Source organism: Somniosus microcephalus, unplaced genomic scaffold, assembly GCF_052327205.1.
Source record: "Somniosus microcephalus isolate GS21.2 unplaced genomic scaffold, FLI_Smic_1.0 unresolved_chr4, whole genome shotgun sequence".
In the NCBI taxonomy this organism is placed as follows: Eukaryota; Metazoa; Chordata; class Chondrichthyes; order Squaliformes; family Somniosidae; genus Somniosus; species Somniosus microcephalus.
This window is the reverse complement of record NW_028225182.1, coordinates 19,339,631-19,358,104: the sequence shown is the minus strand read 5'-3', so window position 1 is coordinate 19,358,104 and position 18,474 is coordinate 19,339,631. Positions and strand designations below refer to the sequence as shown.

The window sequence follows — 18,474 nt, the reverse complement described above, 5'->3', positions numbered from 1 at the left end:
GCTGCAGCGTGTGTGTGTATATATAGAATCATAGCAGGTTATGAAAGGTGGAAGACCGTCCAGCAGACTGTTGCAATAGTCAAGTCTAGAGGGAACACAAGCATGGATGAGGGTTTCAGCAGCGGATGAGTTGAGTCGGGCGATGTGAGAGGATATGAGCTGGGAAGCTCAGCTCAGGGTCAAATAGGACAGCAAGGTTGCCAACAGTCTGGTTCAGCCTCAGACAGTTACCAGGGAGAGGGATGGAGTTGGTGGCGGGGAGCAAAGATGTGGAACCTGATGCGTTTTCGGATGATATCACGAAGGGGCTGAGGATAGCTCCTTGGGGAACCCCAGCGGTAACGGAGCGGGAAGAGAAGCCATTGCAGGTAATTCTCTGGCTACGATTAGATAGGTAAGAATGGAACCAGGCGAGTGCAGTCCCACCCAGCTCGACGACAGTGGAGGAGGATGGAGTGGTCAATCATGTCAAAGGCTACAGAGAAGTCGAGAAGGACAGCTCTGGATAGTTTACCTTTGTCACAATTACAAAGGATGTAATTTGTGACTTTGTTTTGGTACGGTGGAAGGGGCGGAAACCCGATTGGAGGGATTCAAACATGGAGTTGTCAGAAAGATGGGCACAGATTTGGGAGGCGACAACACATTCAAGGACTTGCTCGAGGAATGGGAGGTCGGAGATTGGGCAGTAGTTTGCATGGACAGGGGTTGCTTTTTTTGAGGAGAGGGGGTGAAGACGCAGGTTCCTGGGTGTTTAAATGTAGAGGGGGCAGATCCTCAGCTCCCTGTCGCACTCATTAACACAGTAGGGATAAATGGGTCACTTTCCAGTTGGCAGGCTGTAACTAGTGGGGTGCCACAAGGATCAGTGTTGGGGGCTCAGCTATTTACAATCTATATTAATGACCTAGATGAAGGGATAGAGTGTAATGTATGCAAGTTTGCTGATGATACAGAGCTAGGTCAGACAGTAAACTGTGAGGATATGGACAGATTGAGTATAAGTGGGGAAATGTGAGGTTATTCACTGGTAGGAAGAATAGGAAAACAATATTTTTTAAATGCTGAGAAACTAGTAAATGTTGATAACTGCCCAAGAGCAGTTACTTCAGATTTCCAGCATCTGCAGTATTTTGCTATTGTATTAAATGTTGGTGTTCAGAGATTTAGGGGTCCTCATACAAGAAACACAGAAAGCAAATGGCCTGTTGGCCCTTAGTGCAAGGGGGTTGGAGTATAAGAGTGAGGAAGTCTTGCACAAGTGTACAGGGCCTTGGTGAGACCACACCTGGAGTACTGGGCACAGTTTTGGTCTCCTTATCTAAGGAAGGATATATTTGCCTTGGAGGCGGTACAACGAAGGTTCACTAGATTGATTCCTGGGATGAGGGGGCTGTCCTATGAGGAGAGATTGTGTAGAATGGGCCGATACTCTCTGGAGTTTAGAAGAATGAGAGGTGATCGCATTGAAACACACACGATTCTGAGGGGGATTGACAGGGTAGACGCTGAGAGGTTGTTTCCCCCTGGCTGGAGTGTCTAGAACTCGGGGGCACAGTCTCAGGATAAGGGGTCGGCCATTTTAGACTGAGATGAGGAGGAATTTCTTCACTCAGAGGGTTGTGAATCTTTGGAATTCTCTGTCCCAGAGGGCTGTGAATATATTCAAGGCTGAGATCGATAGATTTTTGAATACTAAGAGAATGAATGAATATGGGGATGAGGCGGGAAAGTGGAGTTGGGTCAAAGGTCAGCCATGATCTTATTGAATGGCGGAGCAGGCTCGAGGGGCTGAATGGCCGACTCCTGCTCCTAATTCTTATACACCAGCCTCTCCCTGTTGCTCTTCGATTAAGGTGAAATTTCAGATACTGAAGTCAATATGAAATCGGTGAGAGTTCAACTTTAAATTGCTTTTATTAACAAGGATAAATTCAAAGGAAAAATTTATTTCTTTACAGCAGAAATATACAAAAGCAGGTTAACTGTACAATGGCGAAGAGTGTCCCGGTCTGAGAGTAACCTCCACCTGTCACCCCTCCATCCTGTGTTCTCAGTAACTAAACGCAAAAATCATTTCAACAACAACTGCTGAACAAGTGCAACAAAACCGGGAGCTCCGGGTGCATCACGCGGATTAACGGGCTCTCGGGACAGGAGCAGCTCCTGTAACAGAGACTCAAAGCACAAATTCAAAATTAATCCCAGCTGATGCTGGCTCCACTTCTCCGGACTGAAGGCTTGAATTCCGCAAATTCATTCTGTTTCCGGCGGCTTCAGAAATCCTGAGGGCAGAAAGATCAGAACTGGAGACACCGTGTTCTGGGTCAACGCGACAGGAAGATAAAACATTGGTAGCGACAGTCCGCAGACCCTTCGAGCACAGGGCCGAGCCACCTACCCACCCCCACAACCCGACCCTCTCCCCTCCACCACACACCGGCCGAGAGATCCCCTGCCCGAGAGCAGTCACCGGACAGCGAGGTGGCGCAAGGGGACATTGATAGAGTTTGGAGGGTGGGCAAAACTGGCAAATGGCGATCAAGGATGCAGAAGAGATTTACTAGAATGGTTCCAGGGATTACTGTCATGTGGATAGACTGGAGAAGCTGGGGTTGTGTTCCTCAGAGCAAAGAAGGCTAAGAGGAGATTTCGTAGAGGTGTCTAAAATCAGGAAGGGTTTCGATGGAGTAAATAAAGAGAAACTGTTTCCAGTGGCAGGAGGGTCGGTAACCAGAGGACACCGATTGAAGGTGATTGGCCAAAGAACCAGAGGCAACATAAGGAAAAGCTTTTTTACGCAGCGAGTGGTTAGGATCGGGAATGAAGTGCTCGAGAGGGTGGTGGAGGCAGATTCAATAGAAGCCTTCCAAAGGGAATTGGATAGACACTTCAAGGTGTAAACATTGCAGGGGTATGGGGAGAGAGTGGGACTAACTGGATTGCTCTTCGAAAGAGCCGGCGCAGACTCGATGGGCCGAATGGCCTCCTGCTGTGCTATTCCATGAGTCTATGTGGGAAAGTCATAACGGCACAGGAGGCCGCCATTCGGCCCATCGAGTCCGTGCCGGCTCTCTGTAGAGCAATCCATTCAGTCCCATTCCCCCGCTCTATCCCCGTAGCCCTGCAAGTTTATTTCCCTCAAGTGCCTATCCAGTCTCCCCTTGAAAACATTGAGTGTCTCCGCTTCCACCACTTCCGTCGGCAGCGAGTTCCAGGTCCTCACCACTCGCTGCGTAAAAAAGTTTTTCCTCACATCCCCCCTGTATCTCTTGCCCAAAACCTTAAATCTGTGTCTCCTAGTCCTTGTACCATCAACTAGTGGGAACAGCCTTTCCCCATCTAGCCTATCCAAACCAATCATAATCTTGTACACCTCGATCAAATCTCCCCTCAACCTCCTTTGCTCTAATGAAAACAAATCCAGCTTCTCCAACCTGTCCTTGTAGCTAAGATCCCCCATCCCCGGAACCATTCTGGTAAATCTCCTCTGCACCCTCTCGAGGGCCTTCACATCCTTCCTAAAGTGTGGTGACCAGAACTGGACGCAATACTCCAGTTGTGGCCTAACCAGCGCTTTATAAAGGTTCAGCATAACTTCTCTACTTTTGTACTCAATACCTCTATTTATGAAGCCCAAGATCCCATAGGCTTTGTTAACCATTCTCTCAATATGTCCTGCCACCTTCAGGGACCTGTGCACATTAACTCCCAGGTCCCTCGGTCCCTGTACACTCTTTAAAACTGTGCCATTAAGTGTATATTGCCTCTCCCTGTTCCTTCTACCAAAATGTATCACCTGTCTGCCCATTCTGCTAGCCTTTCTATGTCCTGTTGCAGTCGATTGGGATCATCCTCACTGTTTGCCACACCGGCAAATTTAGAAATTCTACTCTGTATTCCAATATCCATGTCAATTATATATATCAAAAAAAGCTGTGGCCCCAGCACTGACCTTTGGGGAACACCACTGTCTACCATCCTCCAGTCTCAAAAACAGCCATTAACCACAACTCACTGTTTTCTGTCCTTAAGCCAAATCCTTATCCAAGCTGCCACTGACCCACCTATTCAATGAGCCTCAATTTTGTTAACCAGCCTTCTATGTGGTACTTTGTCAAACGCCTTCCAAAAATCCATGTAGACAACATCCATTGCATTCCCTTCATCAATCCTCCGTTACTTCATCAAAAAATTCAATTGGATTAGTCAAACACGATCTGCCTTTTACAAATCCGTGTTGGCTCCCTTTAATTAGCTTAAACCTCTCCAAGTGTCCATTAATTATTTCCTTGATTATTGTTTCTAAAACTTTACCCACCACTGATGTTAAACTGACCGGCCTGTAGTTACTAGGATTGTCCTTACACCCTTTCTTGAACAATGGTGTCACATTTGCCACTTTCCAATCCTCAGGCACCTCCCCCGCATCTAGGGAAGATTGGGAAATTATGGCAAGCCCTTCCACTATCTCCTCCCCCAATTCCCTTAGAAATCAGAGATGCAAGCCATCTGGACCAGGCGACTTATCCACTCTAAGCATACCCAGCCTTTCCAATACATCCTGACCATCAATTTTCACCCCTTCCATTGCTTCTATTTTGTCAGCATCCACCTCCTTAGTAAACACCGATACAAAGTTCTCATTGAGTATTCTAGCCTTGCCCTGCACCTCTAAGCATATATCACCTTCTTTATCTCTAATAGGCCCCATCCCGCCTCTTACTACCCGCTTACTGTTTACATGCCAGATGATGATTTTTGGGTCCCCTTTTATGTTAACCACCATTCTACTCTCATATTCTCTCTTTGCCAATCTTATTTTCATCTTCACATCCCCTCTCAACTTATTGTATTTGGTCACATTCTCCCTTGAAGAATTCACCTGACATGCATCATACACCCTCTTTTTTTGTTTCGTCATCTTCTCAATCTCCCTCGTCATCCAAGGAGCCCTTGCTTTGATTCCCTTTCCCTTCCCTCTTGTTGGAATGTACCAAGCCTGTACTTGGAACATCTCCTCCTTAAAGATCACCCATTGTTCCGTTCCAGTTTTTCCTGTCAGTCTTTGGTTCCATTTAACCCTGGCTGGATCCTTTCGCATCCCATTGAAGTTAGCCCTATTCCAGTTTAGAAGTTCCACTCTAGATTGTTCCTTGCTCCTCTCCATTGCTAATCTACATCATATGATACGATGATCACCCGTACCCAAGTGTTCTCCCAGACACTTGGTCGACCTGGCCCACCTCATTCCCCAGCACCAGATCCAGCAATGCCTCCTTCCTAGTTGGGCCAAGAACATACTGGTCAAGGAAATTCACCTGAACACATTTCAGAAATTCCACCCTCTCCTTTCCCTTTACCCTAGCATTATCCCAATTGATATTTGGGTAATTAAAGTCCCCCACTATCACCACTCTATAGCTCTTGCATATCTCTGCGATTTCCCTGCAGACTTGCTCCTCTACCTCCCTCTCACTATTTGGAGGCCTGTAGAATACCCCCAATAGCGTGAGCAAACCCTTTTTATCCTCAACTCTAACCAAATGGATTCTGTCCTTGTCTCAAGAACATCCTCCCTTTCCAACACTACAATGTCTTCCTTAATCAGCACTGCCACCCCACCTCCCTTTTCTCCTTCCCTATCTTTTCTGAACACCTTGTACCCTTGAATATTAAGTGCCCAGTCCTCACCGTTTTTAAGCCACGTTTCTGTTAGTGCCACACGGCTAATTGTGCTTGTAGCTCACCAACATTATTCACCACACTTTGTGCGTTTACGTACATGCATTCTAAACCCATTTTTGAATTTTTCGTATTTGTTCCTATCTAATATGATACTACTTCCGCCTCTAGTACTACTTTCTTCTCTAGCACGATACATTCACTCTTCGATGCACCTTATTCCTCTTTTCTACTCCTATATGCTGGCGAGCATCCCCCTGCCAAGCTGGTTTAAACCCACCCCAAAAACCACTAGCAAAAGTGTGAGCTCATCCACATTGGACCCATGAAATATAGATCAGAGTATTTTCTAAATTGTGAGAAGCTGGGAGTTGTGCAGGAGCAGAGAGTGTTAGGGGTCCATGTACAGAAATCACTACAAACTAGTGGACAGGTGGAAAAAATAATTAAAAAGGCTAATGGGATGTTGGCCTTTATCTCGAGGGCTGGAATACACAGGGGACAGTTCTCAGGTCAGACACCATCTGTGGAACAAAGGTGGGTCAATGGAGTCAAGGTTCAAATCAGCCATCATCAAATTACATGGTAGAACAGGCTTGGGGGGCTGAATGGCCTCCTCCTGTTCCTATGTAACAGGCTTGAGGGGCTGAATGGCCTCCTCCGGGGTGATTAGGTGCTGTCACTTACATCAATGTCGAGAATACTGGAGTCGAACAGATCCTGCAACAGTCCAGCTCTGTCCTGTCTGCTGGGCGCGACAGGCTGAAAGAGGGAGAGAGAGTGAGTTACAGAAAGGGCGGGCAAACCAGGAAATGAGACAGCTACAAGCTGATACAAACAGGCCGCCACATGGCTGCACGAGGGAAAGGGGCAGGGAGCTCACAACCACCTGATGTGTCAGCTGCGGCTCAGTGTGCAGCACTCTCACCTCTGTGTCAGATAGTCGTGGGTGCAAGGCCCACTCCAGGTCGACACTTCCAGTGCATTACTGAGGGAGCGCCGCACTGTCGGAGGGGCGGTACTGAGGGAGCGCCGCACTGTCGGAGGGGCGGTACTGAGGGAGCGCCGCACTGTCGGAGGGGCGGTACTGAGGGAGCGCCGCACTGTCGGAGGGGCGGTACTGAGGGAGCGCCGCACTGTCGGAGGGGCGGTACTGAGGGAGCGCCGCACTGTCGGAGGGGCAGTACTGAGGGAGCGCCGCACTGTCGGAGGGGCGGTACTGAGGGAGCGCCGCACTGTCGGAGGGGCGGTACTGAGGGAGCGCCGCACTGTCGGAGGGGCGGTACTGAGGGAGCGCCGCACTGTCGGAGGGGCGGTACTGAGGGAGCGCCGCACTGTCGGAGGGGCGGTACTGAGGGAGCGCCGCACTGTCGGAGGGGCGGTACTGAGGGAGCGCTGCACTGTCGGAGGGTAAGTACGAAGGGAGTGCTATGCTGTCGGTGATGCCATCTTTCGGATGAGAATTTAAACAAACTGCCCTCTCAACTGGACGGAAAAGTTCCAACAGTGCTATTTGAAGAGGAGCAGGGGCGTTGTCCCCAGTGTCCTGCCCAAAAACATCACTGAAACAGATGATCTAGTTATTTATCTCATTGCTGTTTGTGGGAGCTTGCTGTGCGCAATTTTCCTACTGCGTTTCCTACATTACAACAGTGACTACACTTCAAAAAGTACTTCATTGGCTGTAAAGCTCTTTGGGACGCCCTGAAGTCGTGAAAAGCACTGGAGCAATGCAAGTCTCTCTTTCTGAACTGTACGTATTTATCTCATTTCATTGAGTGAAGTAATTGCAACTCTCAAGTGCTGCAGTTTCACATGAATCCCGGGCCTCTCGGCCCCAGCCCAGGTCCCTCTCCCTCTCATCCCGTACCTCAACATCGCACCCCCCTCCCACATTGACATCCCGCCCACCGTACCCCGACGTCCCGCCCCCGTAATCCCCCCGACGTCCCGCCCCCGTACCCCGACGTCCCGCCCCCCGACATCCCGCCCCGTACCCCGACATCCCCTGTGCTGCACCCCGACATCGTACCCCAACATCCCACCTCTACCCTGTACCCCAACAGTCTTCAGTTACTGACCAGATCGATCTCGCTGTTGGCCGCCGAGTGCTCGCTCGTGGCGTCGGACATCATTTCTCCTGCCTCAGACTCCTCCCCTTCTTCCATCAGACTGAGCCTGCGAGACAGAAAACACGATAAACTCATCCATCCTACAGGCGCATTCGCAGACAGTACAGCACAGGAGAACAACACTGCACACGGCCCAGATCCCTGGTTCAGGCTTCCGTGGACCAGCCACACCCGGACCGCCCCTCCGACAGTGCGGCGCTCCCTCAGGCCTGCCCCTCCGACAGTGCGGAGCTCCCTCAGGCTTGCCCCTCCGACGGTGCAGCACTCCCTCAGCACTGCCCCACCGACAGTGCGGCGCTCCCTCAGTACAGCCCCTCCGACAGTGCGGCGCTCCCTCAGTACAGCCCCTCCGACAGTGCAGCGCTCCCTCAGTACAGCCCCTCCGACAGTGCAGCGCTCCCTCAGTACTGCCCCTTTAATAATTGAGTGCTCCCTCCCTGTTCACTGCACTGGGAATGTCAGTCTGGATTATTTGCTGAGTAGGACTTCAACCCACGACCTGACTATCAATTGAGCCAAAATGACACCACCTAAAGCAGCTCCAAGCTGTACCCACAGGCCCTGTGTGCCGATCGCAGCAGCCCCATCACTTACAGCTGGTGCTTGTTGAGTTGCTGTCGGGACCGGTTCTTTTGCACCTGATTGTTTCGAACACGATCGTTCTGCTGCTTATTCTGACTTTGAGAGTCAAGCCAGGACCTGCTGCAGAAGGCGAAAAGGAAGAGGTTAGGTGTGGCACACTTGCACGTCCAGTCATGGTCCGTGTTAAAAGGAAGAGGATAAGTTGCCCGCAGCAAGATCCCACAAACAGCTTAGTGATGTTGCTCGAGGTATAAATGTTGGCCCCCCGCTCTTCTTCGAAACAGGACCATCGGATCTTTCATATCTACCTGAGCGGGCAGACAGGGCCTTGGTTTAACGTCTCATCTGAAAGACAACACAGTGCGGCGCTCCCCCAGTACCGCCCCTCCGACAGTGCATCACTCCCTCAGTATTACCCCTCCGACAGTGCGGCGCTCCCTCAGTACTGACCCTCCGACAGTGCATCACTCCCTCAGTACTGACCCTCCGACAGTGCGGCGCTCCCTCAGTACTGACCCTCCGACAGTGCATCACTCCCTCAGTATTACCCCTCCGACAGTGCATCACTCCCTCAGTACTGCCCCTCCGACAGTGCGGCGCTCCCTCAGTATTACCCCATCCGACAGTCCATCACTCCCAGTATTACCCCTCCGACAGTGCGGCGCTCCCTCAGTACTGACCCTCCGACAGTGCATCACTCCCTCAGTACTGACCCTCCGACAGTGCGGCGCTCCCTCAGTACTGCCCCTCCGACAGTGCATCACTCCCTCAGTATTACCCCATCCGACAGTGCATCACTCCCAGTATTACCCCTCCGACAGTGCGGCGCTCCCTCAGTACTGCCCCTCCGACAGTGCATCACTCCCTCAGTATTACCCCATCCGACAGTGCATCACTCCCAGTATTACCCCTCCGACAGTGCGGCGCTCCCTCAGTACTGACCCTCCGACAGTGCATCACTCCCTCAGTACTGACCCTCCGACAGAGCGGTGCTCCCTCAGTACTGCCCCTCCGACAGTGCATCACTCCCTCAGTACTGACCCTCCGACAGTGCGGCGCTCCCTCAGTACTGACCCTCCGACAGTGCATCACTCCCTCAGTATTACCCCTCCGACAGTGCGGCGCTCCCTCAGTACTGCCCCTCCGACGGTGCGGCGCTCCCTCAGTATTGCTCCTCCGATACTGCATCGCGCCCTCAGTCCTGCCCCTCCAACAGTGCAGCACTCCCTCAGTACCGCCCCTGCCTCAGCTCATCCGCTGCTGAAACCCTCATCCATGCCTTTGTTACCTCCAGACTTGACTATTCCAACGCACTCCTGGCTGGCCTCCCACATTCCACCCTACATAAACTTGAGGTCATCCAAAACTCAGCTGCCCGTGTCCTACCTCGCACCAAGTCCCATTCGCCCATCACCCCTGTGCTCGCTGACCTACATTGGCTCCCGGTTAAGCAGCGCCTCGATTTCAAAATTCTCATCCTTGTTTTCAAATCCCTCCATGACCTCGCCCCTCCCTATCTCTGTAATCTCCTTCAGCCCCACAACCCCCCCTGAGATATCTGTGCTCCTCTAATTCTGCCCTCTTGAGCATCCCTGATTATAATCGCTCCACCTTTGGTGGCCGTGCCTTCTGTTGCCTCGGCCCTAAGCTCTGGAATTCCCTGCCTAAACCGGTCCGCCTCTCTATTTCTCTTTCCTCCTTTAAGACAGTCCTTAAAACCTACCTCTTTGACCAAGCTTTTGGTCACCTGCCCTAATTTATCCTTATGTGGATCGGTGTCAAATTTTTGTCTTAAAATACTCCTGTGCGGCGCCTTGGGACGTTTTACTACATGAAAGGCGCTATATAAATACAAGATCTTGTTGTTGCTTCTCTGACAGTGTGGCGCCCCCTCAGTACTGCCTCTCCCCCGGACCCCTGGATTGTGTGCCGGAAGTGAGCTGAGTGCAGGTGTGAGGGATGAGGAGTTTGGTCGCTGGGTATTCAGGATGGAATGGTGCCATAATTAAAGGCTGCCGGAATCGAGCTTGGTGCACGGGCGAGGGGCCAGTAAATAACAGAGGCCATTATAAATCCGGCCTGTTTAGTTCCCTGCTGACCGGGCTCTGTGCAGCGAGAGGCAATGACACACAGATAACCTCAGCCATCAGCAACATGGCACTGGATTCAGAGAGGGGCCCGGGAAGCCAACAGTGTGTATGTGCACCAGACCTGTGTCGCAGCCAGATGTGGAGGCCCACTGACCTTCCCCGTGCTCCCTACAGACTGCACCCCACACCTACCTGTGTGTGAACTCTGATTCGGAGCCCTTTTCGGAATCTTGGTCGTCGGAACCCTGCAGGCTGGCTGTGTCCCACTGGGCCGGTCGCAGGAGGGTGGAGGTGAGCACCGGGGTCGTCAGCTTGCTGCCCACCTGCAGACTGTCTCCGTCCTGCGGCCACACTCCGTCCGAGCTCAGTCCTGAAACTGGACACGGGCACACAAGGTCATCCACACATCGACACCCACAGCCCAGCAGCGAAGTCCCATGGGCAGCAGCAGCCCAGGACCCCGATAGATCCCAAATCCCCCCCACCCGGGACTCTGACAGACCCCCGCCCCCTCTCCCAGGACCCCGACAGACACCCACTCCTCCGACAGACCCCACCGCTCCCCTCTCCCCCGACATAATCCCCCTTGAACGACTCCACTGCCCCCTCCCCCTCCAGACCCTACTGCCCCCCTCTCCCAGAGCCCTAACAAATGCCCCCTTCCCTGATAGAGACACCACAAGGCCCCGATAGACTCCACTCCTTCCCTCGGGACCCCGACAAACACCCACCCCAACCCCACCCCGGGCCCCGACAGACACCCACCCCACCCTGGGTCTGGATAGACCCACCTCTCCTCCCACAAGCCGACAGACGTTTCCCCAAGGGGGATTCAGACTGTTTTGGGTTGGGGGGGGGGGGGGGGGGGGAAGGTTTCGCCCTCCTATACTTCCAGCGGGATCACTGCGTGCAGCGGGAACCGCAGCTGGTTTGCCCCTTACCCGGCCCGCAGGCACTCAGGCCGATTGTAGCTCAACTGGGGGCGATACCCCGTGGGGTATATTGGGGATAAGACCCCTCCTCGTGGGGTATATTGTGATCAGACTCTCCCCGTGGGGTATATTGTGATCAGACTCTCCCCGTGGGGTATATTGTGATCAGATAGTTTTCCATTGGCTGTAAAGCGCTATGGGACGTCCTGAGGTTGTGAAAGGCGCTATATAAATGCAAGTCATTCTTTCTATACCATGGGGTGAAAGTACAGAGCCAGTCTGGGGCAGGGTCTGGTCCCGAGATGGGATCCAGTCGGGGGCGTGTGATCCTGTACCGGGATCCAGTGATGAGCTTGTGTGCTGACTGTCACTCACTGCGGGTTATTTTTGCAGCCTCTCCCAGGAGCTGAGCAGCCCCGATCAGAGTGCGGAGCTGGAGCCCAGCACCAGGTCGGTGCGCTGGCAGATTCCCCGCTTCCCCGGAGGCTCACAGCTCTCTGCTCTATTCAAGGTGAGAGGGGCAGAGACCCTTTAATCAACGGGGCCCGAGTCTGGGGAGGGGTGGGGCGTGGGACCCTGGAGTGGAGTGTGGGATTAATTTTGAATGTGTGTTTTGAGTCTCTGTTACAGGAGCTGCTCCTGCCTGAGAGTCCTTTAATCCGCGTGACGCACCCAGTTTTTGTTGCAGAAATTATTTTTGGGTTTAGTTACTGAGAACACAGGATGGAGGGGTGACAGGTGGAGGTTACTCTCAGACCGGGACTCTCTTCGTGGGGTATAATGTGGGTCAGACTCTCCACACTGACCATCTCCACGCCCCCCACTACGAGCACTGCCCCCTGATGCCGCCCCCGATGGGCAGTGCCCCCACCTTCCCCCTGTACCTTCCAGTCTCCTCCTCTTGGCGGAGGTCTCTGGCGCCCTCTTGCTGCGCACACTCGTCGCTCTGCCGCTGATCATGGACATGGTGTCATCGTCCCCTCGGGCCAGCAGCGACCTGCGGTACGAGGCCAGCGGGAGCCACGCCTCCGCCATCATGGTCAGCGGAGCCGGGAAGGTCTTGTCCAGGTAGGTGAGCCTGCAATCAGAGGACAGGTTCAGCAGTGGCTCTTCACCCCCACCCCATCTCACCGCCAAAACCAACCATCTCCACACGGGCCAACAACCTGGCCTTTATATCTAGAGGACAAGGGACGTTAAGTTATGCTGCAGCTGTACAAATCCCTGGTTAGACCACACCTGGAGTACTGGGAGCTGTTCTGGGCACCAAACCGTCAAGGGTTAAGGTACGAGGAGAGGTTACACAAACTAGGGTTCGTATTCCCTAGAATTTAGAAAGTGAAGGGCTGATCTGATCGAAGTTTTCAGGATATTAAGGGGAACAGATCGGGTAGATAGAGAGGAACTATTTCCGCTGGTTGGGGATTCTAGGACTAGGGGGCATAGTCTAAAAATTAGAGCCAGGTCTTTCAGCAGTGGAATTAGGAAACACTTCTACACACAAAGGGCAGTAGAAGTTTGGAACTCTGTTCCGCAAACGGCAATTGATGCTAGATCAATTGTTAATTTTAAATTGGAGATTGATAGCTTTCTGTTAACCAAAGGTATTAAGGGATATGGGCCAAAAGCAGGTAGATGAAGTTAGGTGGCAGATCAGCCATGATCTCATTGAATGGCGGAACAGGCTCGAGGGGCTGAATGGCCTCCTTCTGTTCCTATCAGAGGACACATCCACCGGTGGCTCGCCACCCCAGTCCGCAATCCAACCACACCCCCGCCCCCCCCCCCCGACCGTCACCACACGGGTCACTGACCTGTCATCGGACGGCATGTTCACCAGTGGCTTGCCACCCCAGCCCCCAACCCCCTCCCCCTGTCGCCACACGGGCAACCGACCTGCCATCAGAGGACACGTTCACCAGTGGCTCTCCACCCCACTCCGCCATCCAACCCCACCCCGTGCCCCACCCATCGCCACACAGGCCACCGAGTCATACAGCGACTCGACTAGGAGGGGGCATCACTGCCGGAGCATGACTGTGGCCCTCGTGATTCACCTCTCCACGCTGGTCCCCGGGGAGCGAGCCCCAGCACAGAATCGCGCCCCGCGCCCACTCACACAGCCTTCTTGTCCTGCCGTAGCAGTTTGGATGAGAATTCACTGAGGATGTCAAGGAACGGCAGGTTCAGTGGGGAGGAGTCCAAACCACGCAGATGCTGCTGCTGGAAGGCGAACTTTATTCCATCCCTGCAAGGGGAAGAGCAGCAGACAAGAACCATGAGCAAGTGATCAGAAGACAAGCAAAGGACGAGGACACATTAATCAGAGCCAAAATACCCAGAGCGTTAAATAAATCAGACAGAAGCTAGAGATGTGAAATAAATGTTCAGACTTTTCCCCCTCCCCTTCAAGTGTCATGTTAAACAGGGTATAGCCAGATCAATCATTCACCGTTGTGCCGTACTGCCTGTTGGGAAGGAGCTGGACAATTACTCGCGAGAGTTCTGTGAGCAGGCTATGCCTAAAAAGTGTTTGGCGCAGAAACATCTGCTGCTTAACCGCACCCACCCCGCGGCCAAAATACACCCTCCACCCCACCGAGCCATCTTCTCCCAAAGACCACCCACCCAGCTAATGACGCCCCACCAAACACAGCCCACAATACCAATCGCCACATTTAATCGGCCCCCTCCGTGATGCAGTTCAGACCCACACACCCGAGCCCCGTACTCACAAGTGCAGAGACACGACCGACTGCCTGTTCTTGATCAGGTCCAGGCCGAATGTTAGTGCAAATCTCTTGCCCAGGTCCTTAATGGTGCTGAAGCCCCGAGAGGAACGGTCGATGACAGACCCCTGATCCTGCAGCACCTCATTGAACAACTGGAGAGCGATGAGAACACACAGTGAGGGCAAATCATCCGGAATACAGCGTGCAAAAAGAAACCCTTCATTTCAGGAGGAGCAACCTCCAACACATTCCACCAGGTCCCCACAGCCCCTCCCAGCCCGCCCTCTCCCCACAGCCCAGTATCAATCCCAAACTAACCCCACTGCCCCGCTCTCCCCATAGCCCTGTATCAATCCCAAACTAACCCCACTGCCCCGCGCTCTCCCCACAGCCCAGTATCAATCCCAAACTAATCCCACTGCCCTGCTCTCCCCATAGCCCTGTATCAATCCCAAACTAACCCCACTGCCCCGCTCTCCCCACAGCCCAGTATCAATCCCAAACTAATCCCACTGCCCTGCTCTCCCCATAGCCCTGTATCAATCCCAAACTAACCCCACTGCCCCGCTCTCCCCATAGCCCTGTATCAATCCCAAACTAACCCCACTGCCCCGCTCTCCCCACCTAGCCAAGTATCAATCCCAAACTAACCCCACAGCCCTGTATCAATCCCAAACTAATCCCACTGCCCCGCTCTCTCCCCACAGCCCAGTATCAATCCCAAACTAACCCCACTGCCCCGCTCTCCCCATAGCCCTGTATCAATCCCAAACTAATCCCACTGCCCCGCTCTCCCCATCGCCCTGTATCAATCCCAAACTAATCCCACTGCCCCGCTCTCCCCACCTAGCCCTGTATCAATCCCAAACTAATCCCACTGCCCCGCTCTCCCCATCGCCCTGTATCAATCCCAAACTAATCCCACTGCCCCGCTCTCCCCACCTAGCCCTGTATCAATCGCAAACTAATCCCACTGCCCCGCTCTCTCCCCACAGCCCTGTATCAATCCCAAACTAATTCCACTGCCCCGCTCTCTCCCCACAGCCCTGTATCAATCCCAAACTAATTCCACTGCCCCGCTCTCTCCCCATAGCCCTGTATCAATCCCAAACTAATCCCATTGCCACGCTCTCTCCCCATAGCTCTGTATCAATCCCAAACTAATTCCACTGCCCCGCTCTCTCCCCACAGCCCTGTATCAATCCCAAACTAACCCCACTGCCCCGCTCTCTCCCCATAGCCCTGTATCAATCCCAAACTAATTCCACAGCCCTGTATCAATCCCAAACTAATTCCACTGCCCCGCTCTCTCCCCACAGCCCTGTATCAATCCCAAACTAATTCCACTGCCCCGCTCTCTCCCCACAGCCCTGTATCAATCCCAAACTAACCCCACTGCCCCGCTCTCTCCCCATAGCCCTGTATCAATCCCAAACTAATTCCACTGCCCCGCTCTCCCCACAGCCCTGTATCAATCCCAAACTAACCCCACTGCCCCGCTCTCTCCCCATAGCCCTGTATCAATCCCAAACTAATCCCACTGCCCCGCTCTCTCCCCATAGCCCTGTATCAATCCCAAACTAATCCCACTGCCCCGCTCTCTCCCCACAGCCCAGTATCAATCCCAAACTAACCCCACTGCCCAGCTCTCTCCCCATAGCCCTGTATCAATCCCAAACTAATCCCACTGCCCCGCTCTCTCCCCACAGCCCTGTATTAATCCCAAAACTAATCCCACTGCCCCGCTCTCTCCCCATAGCCCTGTATCAATCCCAAACTAATCCCACTGCCCCGCTCTCTCCCCATAGCCCTGTATCAATCCCAAACTAATCCACTGCCCCGCTCTCTCCCCATAGCCCTGTATCAATCCCAAACTAATCCCACTGCCCCGCTCTCTCCCCATAGCCCTGTATTAATCCCAAACTAATCCCACTGCCCCGCTCTCCCCATTGCCCTGTGTCAATCCCAAACTAATCCCACTGCCCCGCTCTCTCCCCCATAGCCCTGTATTAATCCCAAACTAATCTCACTGCCCCACTCTCTCCCCATAGCCCTGTATCAATCCCAAACTAATCCCACTGCCCCACTCTCTCCCCATAGCCCTGTATCAATCCCAAACTACCCCACTGCCCCGCTCTCCCCATAGCCCTGTATCAATCCAAACTAACCCCACTGCCCCGCTCTCTCCCCATAGCCCTGTATCAATCCCAAACTAATCACACTGCCCCGCTCTCCCCACAGCCCTGTATCAATCCTAAACTAACCCCACTGCCCCGCTCTCTCCCCATAGCCCTGTATCAATCCTAAACTAATCCCACTGCCCCGCTCTCCCCATTGCCCTGTATCAATCCCAAACTAATCCCACTGCCCCGCTCTCTCCCCATAGCCCTGTATCAATCCCAAACTAATCCCACTGCCCCGCTCTCTCCCTATAGCCCAGTATCAATCCCCAAACTAATCCCGCTGCCCCGCTCTCTCCCCATAGCCCAGTATCAATCCCAAACTAATCCCGCTGCCCCGCTCTCTCCCCATAGCCCTGTATTAATCCCAAACTAATCCCACTGCCCCGCTCTCCCCATCGCCCTGTATCAATCCCAAACTAATCCCGCTGCCCCGCTCTCTCCCATTGCCCTGTATCAATCCCAACTAATCCCACTGCCCCGCTCTCCCCATAGCCCTGTATCAATCCCAAACTAATCCACTGCCCCGCTCTCCCCATAGCCCTGTATCAATCCCCAAACTAATCCCACTGCCCCGCTCTCTCCCCATAGCCCAGTATCAATCCCCAAACTAATCCCACTGCCCCGCTCTCTCCCCCTAGCCCAGTATCAATCCCAAACTAATCCCACTGCCCCGCTCTCTCCCCATAGCCCAGTATCAATCCCCAAACTAACCCCACTGCCCCGCTCTCTCCCCATAGCCCTGCATCAATCCCAAACTAACCCCACTGCCCCGCTCTCTCCCCATAGCCCTGTATCAATCCCAAACTAATCCCACTGCCCCGCTCTCTCCCCATAGCCCTGTATCAATCCCAAACTAACCCCACTGCCCCGCTCTCTCCCCCTAGCCCAGTATCAATCCCCAAACTAATCCCACTGCCCCGCTCTCTCCCCATAGCCCTGTATCAATCCCAAACTAACCCCACTGCCCCGCTCTCTCCCCCTAGCCCAGTATCAATCCCCAAACTAATCCCACTGCCCCACTCTCTCCCCATAGCCCAGTATCAATCCCCAAACTTACCCCACTGCCCCGCTCTCTCCCCATAGCCCTGTATCAATCCCCAAACTAACCCCACTGCCCGCTCTCTCCCCCTAGCCCAGTATCAATCCCCAAACTAATCCCACTGCCCCGCTCTCTCCCCATAGCCCTGTATCAATCCCAAACTAATCCCACTGCCCCACTCTCTCCCCATAGCCCAGTATCAATCCCAAACTAACCCCACTGCCCCGCTCTCTCCCCATAGCCATCAATCCCCAAACTAACCCCACTGCCCCGCTCTCTCCCCATCGCCCTGTATCAATCCCAAACTAATCCCACTGCCCCACTCTCTCCCCAAAGCCCAATATCTCCCTCTGGTTCAAATATTTGGCCAACTTTCCATTAAAAGATGCGATGGTCTCGGCCTCAACCACTCTCTCTGGCAAAGCATTCCAGGCTCCAACAACTCAGTGAAGAAATTTCTCCCAAATGCCTCTCCTCACTCTGTGATAATTTGAAACTAATGACTGCCATCAACGAGCAGCAGGAAATACTCTTTCCCCCATTGGCCATCAAAACCCTACATAAGTTGAAAAGCCTCCAATAAATCTCTGCACTAGTGAAAACAGTCGCAGTTGTTGAAGGGGGGCGGAGGGAGACGGGGGGGGGGGCGGAGGGAGACGGGGGGGGGCGGAGGGAGACGGGGGGGGGCGGAGGGAGACGGGGGGGGGGCGGAGGGAGACGGGGGGGGCGGAGGGAGACGGGGGGGGGCGGAGGGAGACGGGGGGGGCGGAGGGAGACGGGGGGGGGCGGAGGGAGACGGGGGGGGCGGAGGGAGACGGGGGGGGGGGGCGGAGGGAGACGGGGGGGGCGGAGGGAGACGGGGGGGGGCGGAGGGAGACGGGGGGGGGCGGAGGGAGACGGGGGGGGGGCGGAGGGAGACGGGGTGGGGGGGGCGGAGGGAGACGGGGGGGGGCGGAGGGAGACGGGGGGGGGCGGGGGCGGAGGGAGACGGGGGGCGGAGGGAGACGGGGGGGCGGAGGGAGACGGGGGGGGGCGGAGGGAGACGGGGGGGGTGGAGGGAGACGGGGGGGCGGAGGGAGACGGGGGGGGGGGGCGGAGG

General features: G+C 54.0%; 1 protein-coding gene across 1 annotated transcript in view; it reads right to left on the bottom strand.

The window, feature by feature from the left end:
* Positions 1–1,898: 1,898 nt before the first annotated feature.
* The window catches only part of LOC147090009 (cohesin subunit SA-1-like), a 24,127-nt gene continuing 7,551 nt past the window's right edge, over positions 1,899–18,474 (bottom strand). The window contains exons 2-9 of the mRNA XM_085977023.1: positions 14,157–14,370; positions 13,541–13,669; positions 12,306–12,499; positions 10,682–10,865; positions 8,412–8,519; positions 7,767–7,863; positions 6,373–6,447; positions 1,899–2,285 (exon numbers count right to left, since the gene is read on the bottom strand). Of these exons, the coding sequence (XP_085833149.1) occupies positions 2,277–2,285; positions 6,373–6,447; positions 7,767–7,863; positions 8,412–8,519; positions 10,682–10,865; positions 12,306–12,499; positions 13,541–13,669; positions 14,157–14,370 (1,010 nt within the window). The 3' untranslated portion in view covers positions 1,899–2,276. The remainder of the gene's footprint in view (positions 2,286–6,372; positions 6,448–7,766; positions 7,864–8,411; positions 8,520–10,681; positions 10,866–12,305; positions 12,500–13,540; positions 13,670–14,156; positions 14,371–18,474) is intronic.